General features: G+C 36.1%; 3 protein-coding genes across 3 annotated transcripts in view; 1 reads left to right on the forward strand and 2 right to left on the reverse strand.

Annotated features, from left to right (window-relative positions):
* Positions 1–10,271, reverse strand: LOC114713144 (flowering time control protein FCA). The gene is made up of 19 exons (XM_028897734.1): positions 10,131–10,271; positions 9,588–9,933; positions 7,805–7,875; positions 7,504–7,582; positions 6,349–6,431; positions 6,209–6,260; positions 5,385–5,452; positions 5,109–5,175; positions 4,696–4,775; positions 4,543–4,607; positions 3,847–3,930; positions 3,557–3,728; positions 3,241–3,318; positions 2,595–3,164; positions 2,013–2,180; positions 1,766–1,924; positions 1,628–1,666; positions 779–824; positions 1–419 (listed from the first exon to the last, which is right to left on the reverse strand). The coding sequence occupies exons 1-19, from the start codon at positions 10,269–10,271 to the stop codon at positions 412–414; spliced, it is 2,376 nt and encodes a 791-aa protein (XP_028753567.1). The 3' UTR covers positions 1–411.
* Positions 10,002–17,232, forward strand: part of LOC114713176 (galactokinase) — a 20,804-nt gene continuing 13,573 nt past the window's right edge. Inside the window, exon 1 of the mRNA XM_028897770.1 lies at positions 10,002–10,134. The gene's annotated coding sequence lies outside the window, so the exon portion shown is untranslated. The remainder of the gene's footprint in view (positions 10,135–17,232) is intronic.
* Positions 16,457–17,136, reverse strand: LOC114713145 (uncharacterized). Its single transcript, XM_028897735.1, has one exon. It carries the CDS (start codon positions 17,090–17,092, stop codon positions 16,457–16,459), a length of 636 nt encoding a protein of 211 aa, XP_028753568.1. The 5' UTR covers positions 17,093–17,136.

A 17,232-nucleotide genomic window follows, 5' to 3' on the forward strand; every position in this document is an offset into this window, starting at 1 on the left:
TTTAATCGATATAGTGCAACTAATATTTACCGCTTTCACTAGAATTATTTTGGCAATATAGCTGGCTGGGAATAGCAAAGGCTTGATGTTAGCCATGTTGAAGATATATAATAATATAATATAATAATTTACGGAGAAAAACTATGTTACATAAAAGACTGTAGAGGAATTTTATTTTGTTAAATAGAATGACCCCAGCAGGCTTTTCTAGTCCTAAGCCAGTGATAGAATTCTCAAATGGCGGAAATGGTGGCTGCAAAATGGACTCTTTTTGTGACATGTTTCATGTTGCTCAGAGGTCACATCACAACCCCTACCCTGAACATCAGATTAGAGGCTCTGTTCCTCAGCCATTTCAAGGTTGCAGCCTCTTACAGTGCACCACCTCAAAGCTCAACCTAACATGCATTTTCAAATCCCTGCAGGTCAAGAAACTATAAATGTCAGATCCAGAATTTCTGGAGAACATAGTAGGAAGAAAGTGAGACGTAAGCAATAATAAATACTCTTAAAGCACATCCATAGGCATGGTGATTCACAATCCACCCTTACTCTAAACTCCCCTCGTCATCTGAGCTCTCATAACTATAACAACGATAAGCCTTTGAAAAAAAATGTAAATCTGACTCGCTCCATCATGAAGGTTGTGAAGGTTCATCGGTCAAAAAACAGAATGGCCAAGTTAAATTTATAGTAACGCTGAGATTTAGCACCATAACCCACTAATTGGCAGCAGACCATAAACACCATAAATATTGAAATAAGGGAGAAGTGGCACCTGCTGGCTTATCTTTCCACATCCATTCTTGCATAGAATACATTCCCTGCGATGTTTTTGAGGAAACAAGGGTTAGACTAAACAGAGATTGCACAATACATGGAGTTGTGACCTGTCAGTTCCAAACAAGTGCAAGCCAACTTCCTAAGAGACCAGACCAAATTTCAAGCATGTGCACGAGAAAATATTACCATGAAGAAATCCCCCCTCACCTTGTTTTCCCTATGCATATAAGGAGATAGAAATTTTAATGGCTATGCTCAAAATAAATACATTGACTGAGGTGCTGAACATTATACAATAGTAAAGAAGTGAGTCAACATATATACTCCTTCCAGTCCTATACGTCAGTCACTTTCTAAAACAAACTGATGGTCCTATATATTAGTCACTTTGCATATAAAAGTAAGGCATTAATTATCTTTTTTAGCAAAATCATCATCGTTTACAACTCAGAATTTTTTAGAACAAAAATTCATGCTTTTAAATAGGGTTACACCCATAAAATTATATCAATTGTGGGCTATTTTAATGATTTAACTACCTCATCATGGTTTCAGTAAGGTAGTTAGAAGTATCCCATATTTTAGGACAAGAGAGTGTATTAACCTCCAGCTGTTGTCTCTCAAGTCTCAGGATCGGACATCGACTCAACTAGGGAATAAGGTATGACTGACTAACAATTCCACTTTGACCGCTTCTGCGGTAGCATCAGCCATGGCCTACAACTACATAATCTAGAAATTACTTCCAAGGGAGCAAATGCCACAAGAGTCCTAGAAACTTCTCCAAGAAAAGTAGAAGACAGAAAGAAAAAGGGCATTGCACAAATTTGAAAAAGAATGTTACCTGAACATTTTGATGACCTGCAACTGCATATGCCTGGTACTACAATTGCAGAAGGCAAGTCAGCATAATAAATCATCTTTCAACGCTACACTAGATGCCAGAAACAGACATTAAGGAAGACGAAGAAAGCTCTTGTACCTGTTGCTGGAGAACCTGTCCTTGGAGTTGGCCTTGAGACTGTAATTGCTGGATTTGAGGAACTTGCTGAGGTGATATTGGAGGCTGTGACTGATTTTGAGATTGCTGAACAGATGGCCTTTGCTGTTCAGATAATATCAACTCTTCGGGTTTCTCCCACTATAGGTTCATGTAAGAAAACCTTAGTTAGAAAGTAAAATTAACCAGAAAGGAAAAAAAATATAAGGCAACTCAAATAAATACCAACCCGACTTTCGCCAGTAACACTATTGTGATAGTACTTGAAGCCCTCAGGAGATATATGCTCTGTCCAATCACATTTTGCAGGAGTTATGTTCTGGCTTATTGGAGGGGCAGCAGAAGCAGATAAGGATGAAGGCACATCTGCAGTTGGTGCAGCCCCCGTCCACCGAGACTGAAGAACAATAGAATGCTATTAAAAGGAAAATTAAATACATAAAACCCAAGGGATATGCGTCCTATCTATATACACAGGAGAAGCACAAATGATGCATCTAGTCATCATTAACAAACAGTCACGCACAATAAAAGGTTTACAATCAGTCAGGCAATATAGTGAAAAGTTGACAATCTGCCAGCTGTAAACAATTAAAAGAATAAAATCAATGAAAACAATACTGAAATCTTTCTTGCATTAAACCTGGAGGGCATCTTCTAAACCAAATCTCACAAGACAATGCCCTCAGTGAATTAAGCAAGACAACTCATTGCCAATTCATGAGACCTCATATATGCAGAGATGTTCAACATCTACAACAGTATCCCTCCACATCATGAACTAACTAACTATACTTATAGTATAAAATACCTGCTTTTTCATAGATTCTGCATTTTGCTGCAGTGTTAAACCTTGACTAGATGGTTGCATCATCTGTAGTTGTTGTTGAAGCTGAGAGAAGGCCTTCTGAGATGAATGAAAGCTTGCTTGCAAAGTCTGAGTTTGTTGTGACAACATTTGCGCCAACTGGGATGGAGACTGCTGAGGCTGAAGTGGCTGCTGCTGCATAGAGGTAGATAGTTGCTGTTGATTTGTAGTGGTCAACGTTGTATTTGTTTGCAAGCTGGCATCTAGAGGAGCATGGCCCTGGGCAGCTGCAGCAGGTGAAGCAACCTGCTGAGCTTGAGGCTGAGAAACTGGAAAGTGTCCATTTAGACCATGCACCTGTTGTGAAGGAAGAGGACCAGCAGAAAAAGGAAGTTGTGGTTGGCCAACCTGCCTAAATGATGCAAGAGAAGGTGGTGTTTGTGAGTAAGGGATCGGGGCTGGAGGGTACATCTGGAGGGAGGAAGGCTTGTCCTGAGGTGATTGAATAGGCTTCTGCAGTGGCGACATCTGTTGGCTGGCTGGTGGAATATGCGGAATGTTTTGATTGAAATTCTGAAAGCAATGAGACATTTACAAATCTACTTCAAGCTGGAAAAGATGGAATGAGACCACAATAATCTCCATATACCTGTTGTGACATTGATGACAGAGCCTGTCTTTGAAAAGGACCATTTGAAGGGCCTCCAAAGCCATTCCCAGGGCCACCCTAAATTTGTTTAAACGTTAGTAAATGGATGGTGCAAACACCACATTATCGTAGAAAATAACATTAATAAATTAATAAATATAACAAGGAGGAAGAGAAGAAATATACAGTGGCTTGAATCACTTGATTCTAAAACTTCAATAACGACAACAATAAAGGTGTCTTTCAAGTAAAATGGTAGCTTTTTTTTTTTTTCGTTTTAGGTAAACTTTCGTGGAAATGTCAAATTTATACTTACTGCATTCATAGCCAATGTCATGTCCATGTCACCAGATCTTGGAAGCAATGGAGGCCTCAGGTTATGCATACCAGCGTTAGATGATGGCCCCATATTTGAAGGATGCATTGGACGCCAAGCAGTGGGAGCAGAGGCTTGATCACCCAAGGGATCATTAATAATGAATGGAGGTCTGAAAAAATAAATACAGAATGAAGCAATATCTAACTCCCAAGCATGAAGAGAAGGCAATTAACGAACCATTCAGAAGACAGGAAACCAAGGGAAGGAAAGGAGGGAGGAGGAGGTACATAGAACTCGGTGCTTCAAATCTTGGACCAAATGCTGGATGTCTGGGACCTGGTACTTCAAATCTTGAACCAAATGCAGGACTCCTGCAAGCCGCAACAAAATATCAAAAACCTCATACTTACCAAAAAAAAAATCACAATGGAAAAATATATAGGACAATTAAAGTACATAGTCAGAAGTGCTGAATTTCAATCAATTATTTGGTACAAGCAGATTGATAAACATTCATATGCATGCAGACAAGAGTTTAGGGTAAACGTTCATAATGTGAGTCAGGATTATAAGAAGAGAACAAATTGCTTATGCATACATTCAAAAAAAAAAAAAAAGCAAAAATGCAAAAAAAAAAAATTGTAACCCAATAGCAGATCACGTTCAAGCATTAAGGGTACATCTCAATGATAGTTGCGCAAAGGCAAAGGATCAATCTGCAAGTCACAGGAAGTTAGGCTCGTTTCTAGTCCCTGCAGCCATTTGAACTGGTCCTGCTTAATAAGTAGGGCTATAATGGACCTTAAGTTCAATTTGTTAAATAAAAAGGCAGGCAGACTCCCTGCTTAACTTTTATTTTATATACATATCATTGAACAAGCCAATCACTCAATCAAAGTCTGAATGCCCATGCTTTGTTCAATCCATTAACATTCTAGTGAACTTAAGAGTTTAAATGTCAGCAGGCGCTTGACGTTACAAACCTTGAATCCCCTTGTCGAGGTCTCTTAGGATCAGCAAACCGTACAGTTAAAGGTTGATCACAACCCTGCACAGAGAGATGCATGGTCATAAGCAGAAAGCTTTCACGTTATTAAAAAAGAGGTTATAACAGAAACAGGTATAATTTTTCTTACTCTCATTGTATAAATTCCATTAAGTGCATTTATAGCTGCCAGGGCCATATCTCTGTGAGAGTATTTAACAAAACCACATCCTTCAATCAAAAGAGGAAAAGGATTATATATGGCCATCCAGCATTGGAGTTAAACACACAGCCAGAGTCAAGGAAAAGGCAACATAAAAACAAATAGCCTCTAACTTATCATTTGGAGGAAAGGGTAACATATAGAACTAAGCAAATCAATAAATGTGTACTTTCCCAATAACATTTAGAAGGCGGGAACCCAAAAAATGCCCCTTCCCTACCAAAACAAGAGAATCAAGATTTAACAACTATGTGGTCAGACATTATAAATATCAGCTTATTTTACAGAACAAAATAGTCATAGATTTTCCACCAAAAATCTTGCAAGGGTAAGGAATATACCACGGCTTTGCTTCTTCTCATCACGCATCAGATAAACATCTTCTACCCGTCCATATTTTGAGAAAATCTGATGCAAAAGACATCATTTAGTTTCATGTTCTAAGCTTTCCAGATATCAGGCGTCACATATCACAATAACTTTAGACCAAACTGCCAAAGATCACATTTTCTAAAAATAATTATATAATGCTTATACATCATATAATTATATCATTATATGATATGCATAATGGGAATGGATGAATGTCTGAAATGTGAAGTTAAGCATTAACATACTTCCTCAACTTCCTTTACAGTAGCCTGTTTGTTCAGAGAGCCCACAAATAATTTGTATTCAACTGCACCTGCAATAAACATTAATTTACAGCAACATTGGTCAGTACAAATACTCAGAAAATTCATAACAAGCTCAAGCTAATGCACACCCAAACAATTAACGAACCAAATAATGATGAAACTTATATTACTAGCATCATCTCAACTAAGTTGTTTGTTCTAAGTTCCGAAATAAACAGAGATTGCACAAATAATGCTGACAGCCTGGCTAAATTTGCTCATGGATCACTGATAATCTCCGTATCTTTCATCAGCCACCTCCATGGTTAGAAGGTGGTGGTGGTTGATGATTGGGTCTCTTGTTTTCATTATTTTGTTTCTTTTCTCTTTTGATTGGTGTGTATATGTTACCCGATTAGCAGAAGTTACAGATTTATTCCAAGAAAAAAAAAATATTTCACTAAAGAGGTTGGATTTTTTTTATTTGGGACTGGGAAAGTCTCCAACAATACTAAACACAATATACAATGCATAGAAACTCATAAAGGAGACAAATTTTCAGTCTTCGTAAAACTACTACTCAACAAATAAATTTGAAGAGATAGAATAACAGATGTAAACATGAAACACAAATTTAACAGTGGGAAAGTCTTCAATGTTCTTTTACGAAATATAGGCCAAAGATCTTACTAACGTGAATAATTATCAGGGAGGAATTCCAATCAAGAAATAGCTGAAAATAATTTACTAGGATTAAAAATGGCAACAATCCGACATTATTCAAATTTAAAAATCAACATGTCGATAATTCTTAGGAATATTACCAAGGCGTTCTCGTTCACCATCAGCATATCTCACTTGGATTGGACCAACTCCCTAATATAACAAAAAGAAAATGTGTGAGAAAACCAGTATCTAGCACTCCTACTATTTAATATTTAGGATTCAAAGAACAACAGCTCACTCCGGGAAGAATATGTTGATTGTGCAATGCTTTAATTGCCTGATCAGCTTCATCAGGTGAAGCATACTTTATGAAACAGCAACCTGCAGCAATCCCAAACCGTTCTTGAAAATACAAATCGAAACAACCATATGGCTGGCTATTAAATAAAATTTGAGGGCTGCATTTCTTACAATCTGACAGTGTAGTCACAGAACTTTGATTGCATGACATTAGCTCATTAAATTTATTGTATAAGCATGACAATTAAATTGAGTATTTTTGTCAAGGTTTTATAATAAGAACCATAGATGACCACCCATTACATGACAATCAAGTCCGCCATTCATAAGCTTAACAGTGAAATTACAACACACCAATTACTGCAATGTAACAATCAAATCTATATCTGGTAAGCTAAACTTCGAGCCCACGTCTTTTCATTAAATTAGATTAAATGAAACAATCAGCAGTTTCTATGTTCATTTAATGTAAACATTTTGGACGTAAACAAATTACAGTATAACATTCAACTGCCTCTTATAAACGATAGTTGGGAATTTGTTCCTTGTATGCAGCTAAAGTTGCAAGAACAAGATATGCTAGCCCTCCGAAATTGAATCTACTGCACAATTAGTGGTTTACAGCAAGCGTATATCTCATGCTCCTTCTGAGACGACAGGATAAGGACCAAAAAGGCAGTGGCCAAGTATTTGGCCCGGGACTACAACAAACAGTTCAATACATGGAACTAGCAACACGAGCTCAGAGGCTTCAGAGGCTCCAGTCTGGAGAGTTAGACTGGCATAACTGGTTGACCCAACCGGTTTTTTGCTGACCCAACTCATTGGACCCATTTTGTAAAATTTTCAAATTTAAACTATGCCAGACTACCCGTGCTCTATCCATCAATCTGTCATGAATGGCTCACATTTCAAATTATACATATAGCAAAGGTAGGTGGGATGTTCATTACCAAACTAAAATGATCTAAAACCAGTCAATACGGAATCAACAGGCCCAAATCAGTATATAACACGCCAAAACTGACTCTGTCGTTTAGTTTTCAGTTTAACCTCCTACCTATTGGACCAATGACCCAATGGCCCAAGCAAGAAATCATACTGAAAAAAGTCACTGAATTAAAATTTAAAAAAAAAAAAAAAACATAAATACCTTGCTGCTGTCCTGTCTTTCTATCCTTGATCAGAGCAACCTCAACCACATTCCCATGTTGCTCGAACAAAGGCCGAATCTGATCAAAAATAATTGTAACAAGATAACTTTTAGTCACAAAAATCGGGCAAAATGAGAACAAGTGCTGTTGGCAAGAGAACAGGCATCCTTTCAAACCCTTAAAAAAATTATCTGAAAACTATAGAATACTGGAAAGCTTATTTAATAGTTTCAAAATCAAACTCTCCAAAATCCCAACCCAAACCAAAAAGGAAAAAGATGAGAAGGTTAAATGACTTACATCTTCTTCAGTTGCTGTCCGTGGAACAGATCCAACAAAAAGTTTGGCAAAACTTTCCCCCCCAAAACGGTCTTAAAATTAAAGGGGAAAATGTCAGTCATTTCTGTTTCATAATGTGCTAGAGGAGAGGTTATATATACAACAAGAAATGGACCAAGCAATCTATTCCATGCTACTGAAAACAAGCACCCCAAAAAAACTGACGAAGAGCAACAGATTCAAAATGCAAATATGCTCCAGCAACACATACAAGTAACAAAACAAAACCACTGAGATTTAAGAAAAACTTAGATTTTTACATGGCATGTTTATCCCACATCTTGAAAATCTGCTTTCATTATAAACAATTTCTAAATATGAATAACATCCATTTTAAGGTGTCCATTGCAGAGGAACACCCTAGTGTTACCTAAATCGAGATTTGCCAGTCTGCAGTACTGATCCAGATACCAAGTCACAGTAGAACGATATAAACCTACAAGGGATGCTATTTTTTCCTTTCTTTTTTTTACCAAAGAACCATGAGGGTAACCATGATGAAAAAAAACGATGATGCTGAAATTCGGTTAAGCCTGGGTGTTTATACAAATTGTTTTACAAAAAAAAAAAAAACTAATTCACATTTGTAACAAGAGATGGGCCCCCTGCATTGTACGGTGTTTGAGGTGAATTGCATTATTCATAATAGTATGACTTCTGAATTTTATTATACATATTGATGCTTTGATTTTGCATTCCTATTTAATCTTCTTTCTCTACACCTCCATCACAAATTATTCTCTCATGTTTTATACATTTTGTAATAACCATTGTTTCCTATTCATCCTGTATCCTACACACAAGTCATCTCCCTTTCCTTACCCGTTCATCTCTTTCAATAAATTCAAATTTTCTGCATGCCTGTTTCTTTTTTGTCATAATATTTATTTCAATAATTAATAATTTTAATATTTAAACTTTTTAATCAAACAATGACATTACAAGCTTGACCTTGATGCGTTCCTCTAAACCTGCGTTCGAGGCTACAGTCTGAAAGAGTGGCTTGGACTGCAAAGGATGGGCTCACACTCCCCTTCATCCTTTCCAGGTTTGCAACCATAAATCACTCTGGCACTCTGGTTCATCCGTTTTTCTGTTCTTTCCTCATTCAACAGGCAAACATATATCATTTTGGAAAGGACGATCGGGAACAGGGTTCAAAGGGATGAAGGGCAAATTAGGCAACAAGGTTACAGACAAACTTTTATTTTAGAAGTATGAAAAAGGAAAAAATAGAAAAGGCATGCTAGATAAAAATTCTCCACATAATTTCTGTTAAGGTTATCTAAAAGTTGCTGCTCCGGTGTATAGACTAACTGAACATGGAAATTAGTGCCACCACACCTCAGATCACCATGGACTCTCTGGCTGCCAATCGAGGCCATATAAGGCATGCTAAACTGCAGCCTAAAAAAGAATAAAAATCCAAGCACTCCTAACAGAAGCATTAACCATATCTTAAGCATCCCAAAATACACAAACGTTATCCTCATCTCTCCAAAATATACAAGCGCAGTTCCCATAACTCTGGTGCACAATAGCTCTGCTATTGTGGAACATACAAGAAGTGAATAATAAACACAGTCTCAAGCGACCAGGTAAGCATGCATGTTATTTTAAAAAGCGAATAATAACTACAATCTCACATTGCCGGGGTCAAACTAGCCGGCTTGAAAAATCACCCCATTCAAAATTACAATTCAATGCAACATTTTAACAGGAAGCAAACACGAGTTACACTCACCTGGCGACCCTCCACGTCCAGAGAAGGGAAACCCTCGTTTCTGACCCGACAGAGGCTGCCCCTGACGACCGTTAAACCCAAACCCTCCAGGACCCTCACCACTCACTGGCCTAAACCCATCGCTGCCGCCAAAACCCGGTGATCGGAACCCTGCACCTCTTCCAGGAGAGCGACGGGGTGGGCTGTCAAACTGCCGGTGGTGAGAGGCTCCACCGCCGCGGTTGTTGAAGGGAGCGTCCGAGAAGCGGGACGGAGCTCTGGAGTGACGATACGGGTGAGAATCGTGGTTGGTGTTGCCATAGCGGTCTCCTCTGTGCCTATCCAGCTTGGCGTACAGAGTGAATCCCTAACCCTAAAAATTTATTTTTCAGAAAATAAAGCAGAGAACTGAATAAACTGAGCAAGTTCTGACTTCTTAGTCAATTCGAGGGAACGGAATGCTAGTATTCGCAACAAGAACGAAAAACCGGAGCTTTTATTCAAGTGTTCGTCCGCTTCCGACAGCGACGAGCAAAGAAAAACTGCGGATGCTGGATTTGTTACTCGAGTTTGATGTCGTTTAACGCTTCTTTGCTGTCGTTCAATGGGCTCCGGCGATGAATTATGCATTCGGGGAAGACTCGGGTTCTTTCCAAGTCTTTCATTAACCGCGCCTTTATGCCATGGCAAATAAAACGACGTCATTCTATTAAAGTAGGGGCAATTTGGACTATTCGTAACATTGAATCATTGACCAACAAAAATGCACCCGCATGCAGACAAAAGTAAAGATTGACTAATCCAGTCCCTTCCTAGTGTTTTCGTTTGCTTCAAGCTTAGCTTGCCTCTCCTTTGCTCAAAAAATAATATTCCTCGTGTACTAAATATAAAATTTTTATACATACTAATATAAATATCTTATATTTAAAATCAGAAGAATAATAATAATAGACCACTTAGAGGACGACTTAAGATTTAAATAAAATTACACGCAAGTCCTAAAGAGCAGAATTTATTTATCTAGTCCCAAAGAATGTCAAAATTAATAGTAAGTTTTAAAATACTTTAGAGTATTGTATTGTAATTATAAAATAGCATTACTGTCCTTCCTAATCTAAAATTTCCAATTCAAAGTCCAGACTCTCTCTCTCTCTCTCGCCTCAGCTTGTGTTCGAACTGCCTCCCTCATGCTTGTCGTCTGGGGGGAAGAGAGAGAGAGAGTAAAGATTGGCCACTTAGAGGACGGCTTAAGATTTAATAGAATTTATAAAATCATGACAAATATAGAAGCAATTTTTTAAATTGGAGGTTATTTTATTTTATTTTTTCAAAAGGGTTAAGTTGTTAGCAAAAAATGTTAAGTTATATTCACCATCCTCAAATATTTTTTTTGGCATCATTCAGAATTTTAAAGTAATTTTGTTCTTAAAGTATTTAGAACACTTGGTACACAAAAATCCAGTCTAGTATAATGGATACTACTAAAAAAAATTTCGAAATGTTGGAAGCTATTTAACTCTCTTAAAAATATCAATTTTTTTGCATGTAGATTGTAGCTAAAACAGAAGTAGAAAGCATACTTTCTATGCATGTTATCTTTATAATTGGTATATAACCGAACCACATATTTTTGCACTGGTTCCAAAATCCGCATAAAATGTCAATTCAATTAACCATTATAGAACCTGATACAAGGTAAACTTAAGTTTTTCTTTTTGTTGCCAGCAGGAAAACTTTATTTGAAAAATCCAGTTTCGTGAAAACAAGCTGTTATTTGAATTAGGAGACTTCTAAGTTTGAGGAGCAAAACAATTCAGCACAAAAGCAGCTAAACAGTGGTATAGTAAGAACTAGGAACTGAGTTTGTAAGACTGTGTTTAGGTGTGCAAACTAAAAGGTGTTTGGTTTCTCCGGATTCACACAAGTTGAGATTAAACTCCTCTCACATGTTTAGGATATGTTTGGATTAACCGTGACAAAACTGACTTTTATTCCAATCAACATTTGCAAACTTAAGTTAAAGTATAATGTGATTTATGTTTGAATTGGTGTTTAATTTGTAAAAAGTCAGTTGAAAAAATTGACACTTGTTTGGATGATTAATAGAAAAGTAAATTTAGAAGTAAAATGACTGAAAAGAGCATGAACTTTATAATACACGTAAGTATTTTAGCGAGATTATGTAACATAAGTAATAATTAAATAATTTATTTAGCTTCTTTAATCTTTTCAAATTAGCCCACTAAGGTTTTATATTAAAGAGTGAAAGTTATATATCGTATATATACAATTTGATAAATTCAAGAAAAATAATAAATTAAAATAATTAAATTTTATTAGGTAACTTTTCTTCTTACAAAAAAAACATCAAGCCATTAACTATAGCATTCATAAAACAGAAGTAGAAAGCATACAATTTGAATAATATAGAAATTTATATATATATATATATATATACACGTCCACCTTATATTATTCATTGAATATGAACATATCTTAGATTCAATGAATTTAGACATCATAACTCGTGTTGGGCTATTTTGTGTGCGACCCTGTAGGCCCATATGAAGTTGGCAGTGGGCCATTAACTATAATGACTCACAAGTCGTAAGCGGTCTCTAGCAAGACATCACGACTATCCAAATCATATGAGGATCATTGAACGATGTAACCTTTCATACAACCATATCACGTCCCTTTTGTCACACGACATTTTGGTCATGGATGAGGCATGGAGAACGTCATCCTTCTATTCGTGACCGTTACTTTCTCAATCCCTGAATAGTCTGAGTATAGAAACGGAACTACCTTTATATTATAGTATGGCCATACATTTTTCAAACTCACTCATCGAGGGGCCCAGTAATATCTCTCTACGAATGTGAGGGACAAATTCCATCTTGACCATTCACATTCCTCCGCATGAAAAACCACTAAGCCTGAACATAGTCTTTATGATCACTCAGTCAAAAGTGACTTTTGACTAGGTCAAAACTGAGCGTTTCTCATGTAGGAATCCATGATGATCTCAGGTCAAAGGACACAGTGACATGGTTTGTATATGAGAGAAGCTTATGACTTAACCCATGCAATTCTCTTATAGCAGGTCGGTCCAACACCTTGTACTCTTACATGTACTTATGACTTTAATTTATATCTCTATATATCTTTAAAGTCATACTGGTCTTATTTCATCTCTACTCCCACATAGATGACCGACTAGGAACATTTAGGATAAATCATGAGTTATCCAAGGATAGTCATCACAGTAAACATGCAAATAATATGATAACATAATTAATAAATTCATAAATTAACAATGTTCATAACACAATAATTGACCCCTAGGGCACAATTTCCAACACTTTTCATATTGCCCAAGGCACGTTTGTCAATTGTAACGCCAATCCAAACATATGCTTTGTGTTTTGCATTAGGCATTAGAAGCATTTAGGATATGTTTGGATTAGCGGTGATAAAACTGACTTTTATTTCAATTTACTTTGATAAACTTAAATATGGTGAGTTTCAAAATCTCAACTTTGGAACCCATTACATTGCCCACAATGATAAGCCTTAGTTTAAATTTTGAAGTAGCTCCAGAGATCAATTCAAGAAGGTGCATGTGTTATTTGAGTGTATTATTGAAGAGATCGATTTTTTATGTTCCCATCTTTAAAACTTTGGTTTGGAGTACCCTCTTCAAAATATCATAATTGACGAAGTAAGACGTCCTTAATAATATATCATTCCAATTCTAAATATAAGTTACTTGTAGTAGATTTAATATTTGTTTTTCAATTTTATCATTATTTAAATCTTATTGAAAAGTAAGAAAGAAAATAGAGAGATGAAAATGATTTGTAAATGTAAAGAGAAGTAGAAATAGAACTTTAGTAAGAGTAAAATTAGAAAATGTTGTTAATTTAATGCATTTTTTGATACATGAGAATGTGTTACAAATAACTCATATTGAGCGATATACAGTTATTGGCTTAGTAGTTGTATTTACAGTTATAAATAAAGGGATCCGATCCTCTGCCCATCTAAAAAGATAGGTATAAGATCCCTAAATTCTTATAGTCTTGTACATTTTTTTTCCTTCATCAACATTTGTTACACGTTAAGTATTTAGCGGGGGAATTTTGCTGTCCTTTGTGATTCTCTCAAGATAACTCAATCAGAATTAGCTTGAGCCTCGCTGAAAATTCTTAAATTGGAATGGGACCGACCTAAGATACCATATTGTCAAAAGGAAGAAAATCTCAAGCATGCCATTTGCCATTTGCCTTTTTTTTTTTTTTCTTTTCATGGCTTTGCATGTTTTTTCTTTCTCAATGAAGCCTATCAAGGTAAGAAGAACACCACCTTCTCTCCACCCGGTTTGTTTATACATGGTTGGATCTATTTCTCATGTTTCGATCTGATTTTGATTCCCTCGTATAACTTTTGTATACGTTTAATTTACTCCTACATGGAGGATATAGTTTGGCTCAAGAATGGAAGATATAAAACTATTAGAGGAACTACCCTAGAAAATGCATGACCAAAAAAGCCAACAAGAAAAGAAAAACCAGACCGAACCAACTAGTTCAACCGGAAAATCGGTGAACCGGTCAGTAGTCTGATTTGATTTTATACATTAAACCAGTGAGGAGTTAAACTGGTATCGAACCCGCAAAACCGGTGTAAACTTGTAAAAACCGGTAAAAACTGATGTAAACCAGTAATGCACCGGTTTAAATAATTATGTTGCTATTGATCCTATTTTTTCTCGTTCAGTTCAATATCCTAATCACTATAGATTGAATGAATTTTGATGATAATTTTGGTATTAATAGTTATAATTTTAATTATTGATAAATTGTAAAGATCAAAATTCTTAATATTATTATACTTTGTTATTGTTACAATTAAAAGTCAAATTAATTTTTATATTAAAAACTAGAAGTAGTTTCACATAGGAAACCAAATGTGGTTTTCTCCAAAAGTTTCTCCTCGCTGCGTGAGTGAATAGAAAGCCTTAAGCCTCCTATCGCTTCTCTAGTCTGTATTTTTGAGCTTTTCTTTTTGCCAGTATGGCCTCATATATTGCTAAGGCCTGATTGTATTCCTTGTATTATATATTGGGTATATATCATCCTCCCTCTTTGTAATGTATATGCAGAGAAAGTTTTATCAAGCTCTTCACCCAAAAGAAAGAAAGAAAAGTTTTAGAGCCAAGACTCCAAGATACCAATAAAGGAATAAAATAACCAGTAGACATGCAACGTAACGTGACAATAAAAACTTGCTATTTTATAGCTATCATTTTATTTTAAAATAATTATAATTTTACTCCATCCGATCCTGTTATATTTATATGTTTTAAATTTAAAAAGAGACATGATCCATTTTATAAGCTTTACCTTGTGTTTGTTTTAACATTTAATATTTTTTTTAATATTATCTTTAATTATTTCTCTCTCATCACATTTTTTTACAAATTTTCTTTTATCTTTTTCTCATTTATTATAAACGCATATTTGAAAATAAAAATATATTTTTAACCTATTTATTATTTTTAACTAATTGTTTATTACCTGCGAATTAGTTATTTGAAGTTTATGATAAAAAACTTGAAAACAGTATTTAAATAAAATATTAATTGTTTTTGAATTATTTTACATTTTATTATTATTAAAATATTAAATGGCCTTGTCCTTGCAAATAAAAGCCTCAAAAAAAAATATTTTGGACTGGAAGGAGTCTTTTTTAATTATATTTTTTGACCATAACTTTTTTAATTATATTAATATCATTAATATTAACATTGTTTATATATTCATAGTATAAAATATTTAACAAATCAGATTAATCATAACTCATAAAAACACGTTACTCGTTTTTAAGATCTTTATATAATGCTTGGAATCGGTACATCCACTCATCCAGCAACTCAAAATATTTTTTCACATACATTTAACATCTTAAAATACTTTGAGCTGAATTATTTTGTAGTATATCCAGCACTGAATGCAAGAAAAATATTTTAGGTGTTGGACACAAAAAAAATATATTTTAAGATGTTATATGTATACAAAAATATACGTTGGGTACTAAATGACCCAAAAAAATGTTTCTGCACCTTAACTCTTTACTTATAAGTTATGTAATTCCTTTTTATAAGAATCACGGGTTATTTGGATGTTTCAAAAACACTTTTAAAAACTGTTTTTCGAGACAAAAGTCTTATTAGATATTTATAGCGGAGTTTTCATCCAAACACTCGTCATGTTCACGTTACAAATATATGAGGAAAAACTACAGTACAGTAGAATGATAAATAATTCTCAGTTAAAAATGTGTGGATAGAATGAAAATCATAATTTTAAAAATATTTTTCCTGAAATAAATATACAGAAGAATTTGTTTTTCTAAGAATAATTTTTTCTAACAGCATGAAAATCAGAATAAAATGAATTGATGAGAAGGACGAGCAAAGGAAATGAAAGCGGCCAGTTAGTCTTTCTTGTTTCTTGGTCTTTGTTCAGAAAGCAGACGCAGCGGGTTTCTTCCCATTAATTCGCCTATAATTCCTTTCTCTCAAATCTTTTTTCGTTTGGCTCAGAAAGGAGGGGCTTTTTTGAAATGGAAATGACACAAATCAAATAACAAGCAGCCACGATAACCTCTCTTTGCTGTCAAATCGCCATAAATGGTCCCAAAAAGACTAGGTAATTACCGAAGAAGAATTCTCCGTTAAGCAAACTACATCAGTCTATCACCATTAAAACTTGCTCAAGCACATTCATCTACTGATCAAAGACATACTTGAACTGTGAAAATGCTAAAGCTTCTGGGAAAACAGAGACGAAATCTAGAAACAGAGGTATATTTTTAGGACTGACCTAAGTGAATCTCCAAGCCCTAATGTTCTTCCCGATCTCAAACGCACAGTGAGCATCGAGAGTCACCTGCAGAACCTGCTCATCGCTGAGAGACTCATCGCCCCAGTCGCTCATACTGATCTCTTTTCTCATTCTCACTCCATCAATCCCAAGGTATTCTCGAACAATCTCCTCGACCGAAGCCCCCTGGAGGCTCTCACCGTCGTCTGTTACCACGTACTCCCTTATATCCAGAGGATTCCTTAGCATGTTCAGCCTATGCTTCGAAATCGCGAGCTTCAACCGATCCGAATGGTTCCAGAAGCCAACAAAGGTATTGCAAGGGTCCATGAGGAATTGCCGGAGCTTGCTCGGCACATAGGGTGAGTGACTCAGCTGGTACACAAGGCACCGGCATCCCACGCAGAGTTGCAATGTATCTGCTGGTGCATCTCCGTCTCCGGGAGTCCACTGAACGCCGAGACCGACGATGAGTCTGCCGAGGTAGGGTCGATAAAGGTAGTTGGTGGTGTTGATCCAGCGTCGGACAACGGCGGCCCTGGCAGTAACAGTGACGGAAATATAAGTTTCGTCAAGGTCGACGTGGAAGCGGCGGTGACTGGGGGGAGAAGGAAGGTCGCAGATCGTGATCGCCATTTTCGTCGCCGCGTGGGAGAGAGTACGGAAAATGCAAACGGTTTTGCTTTACACGTTTCGGAGTGCCATTTTCACATTTTGTGCTGCCAGAGAAGCCGTAGTAGGGGTGATCGTGAGTCTTCCCCGCTAAGAATTTGAGC

Source organism: Neltuma alba, unplaced genomic scaffold (assembly GCF_004799145.2).
Source record: "Neltuma alba isolate B1F8T4 unplaced genomic scaffold, ASM479914v2 tig00011419_pilon, whole genome shotgun sequence".
NCBI classification, from domain to species: Eukaryota; Viridiplantae; Streptophyta; class Magnoliopsida; order Fabales; family Fabaceae; genus Neltuma; species Neltuma alba.

Bases quoted from the DNA above. Each gene is read 5' to 3' on its own strand.
- LOC114713144 (XM_028897734.1), bottom strand. From the start codon at position 10,271: ATGACGTCGTTTTATTTGCCATGGCATAAAGGCGCGGTTAATGAAAGA. The intron at 7,876-9,587 runs GTGAGTGTAACT...TTTAATTTTAAG, and splicing joins TGGACGTGGAGGGTCGCCAG to ACCGTTTTGGGGGGGAAAGT. The intron at 4,608-4,695 runs GTAAGAAAAATT...CTCTCTGTGCAG, and splicing joins ATGGAATTTATACAATGAGA to GGTTGTGATCAACCTTTAAC.
- LOC114713145 (XM_028897735.1), bottom strand. From the start codon at position 17,092: ATGGCGATCACGATCTGCGACCTTCCTTCTCCCCCCAGTCACCGCCGC.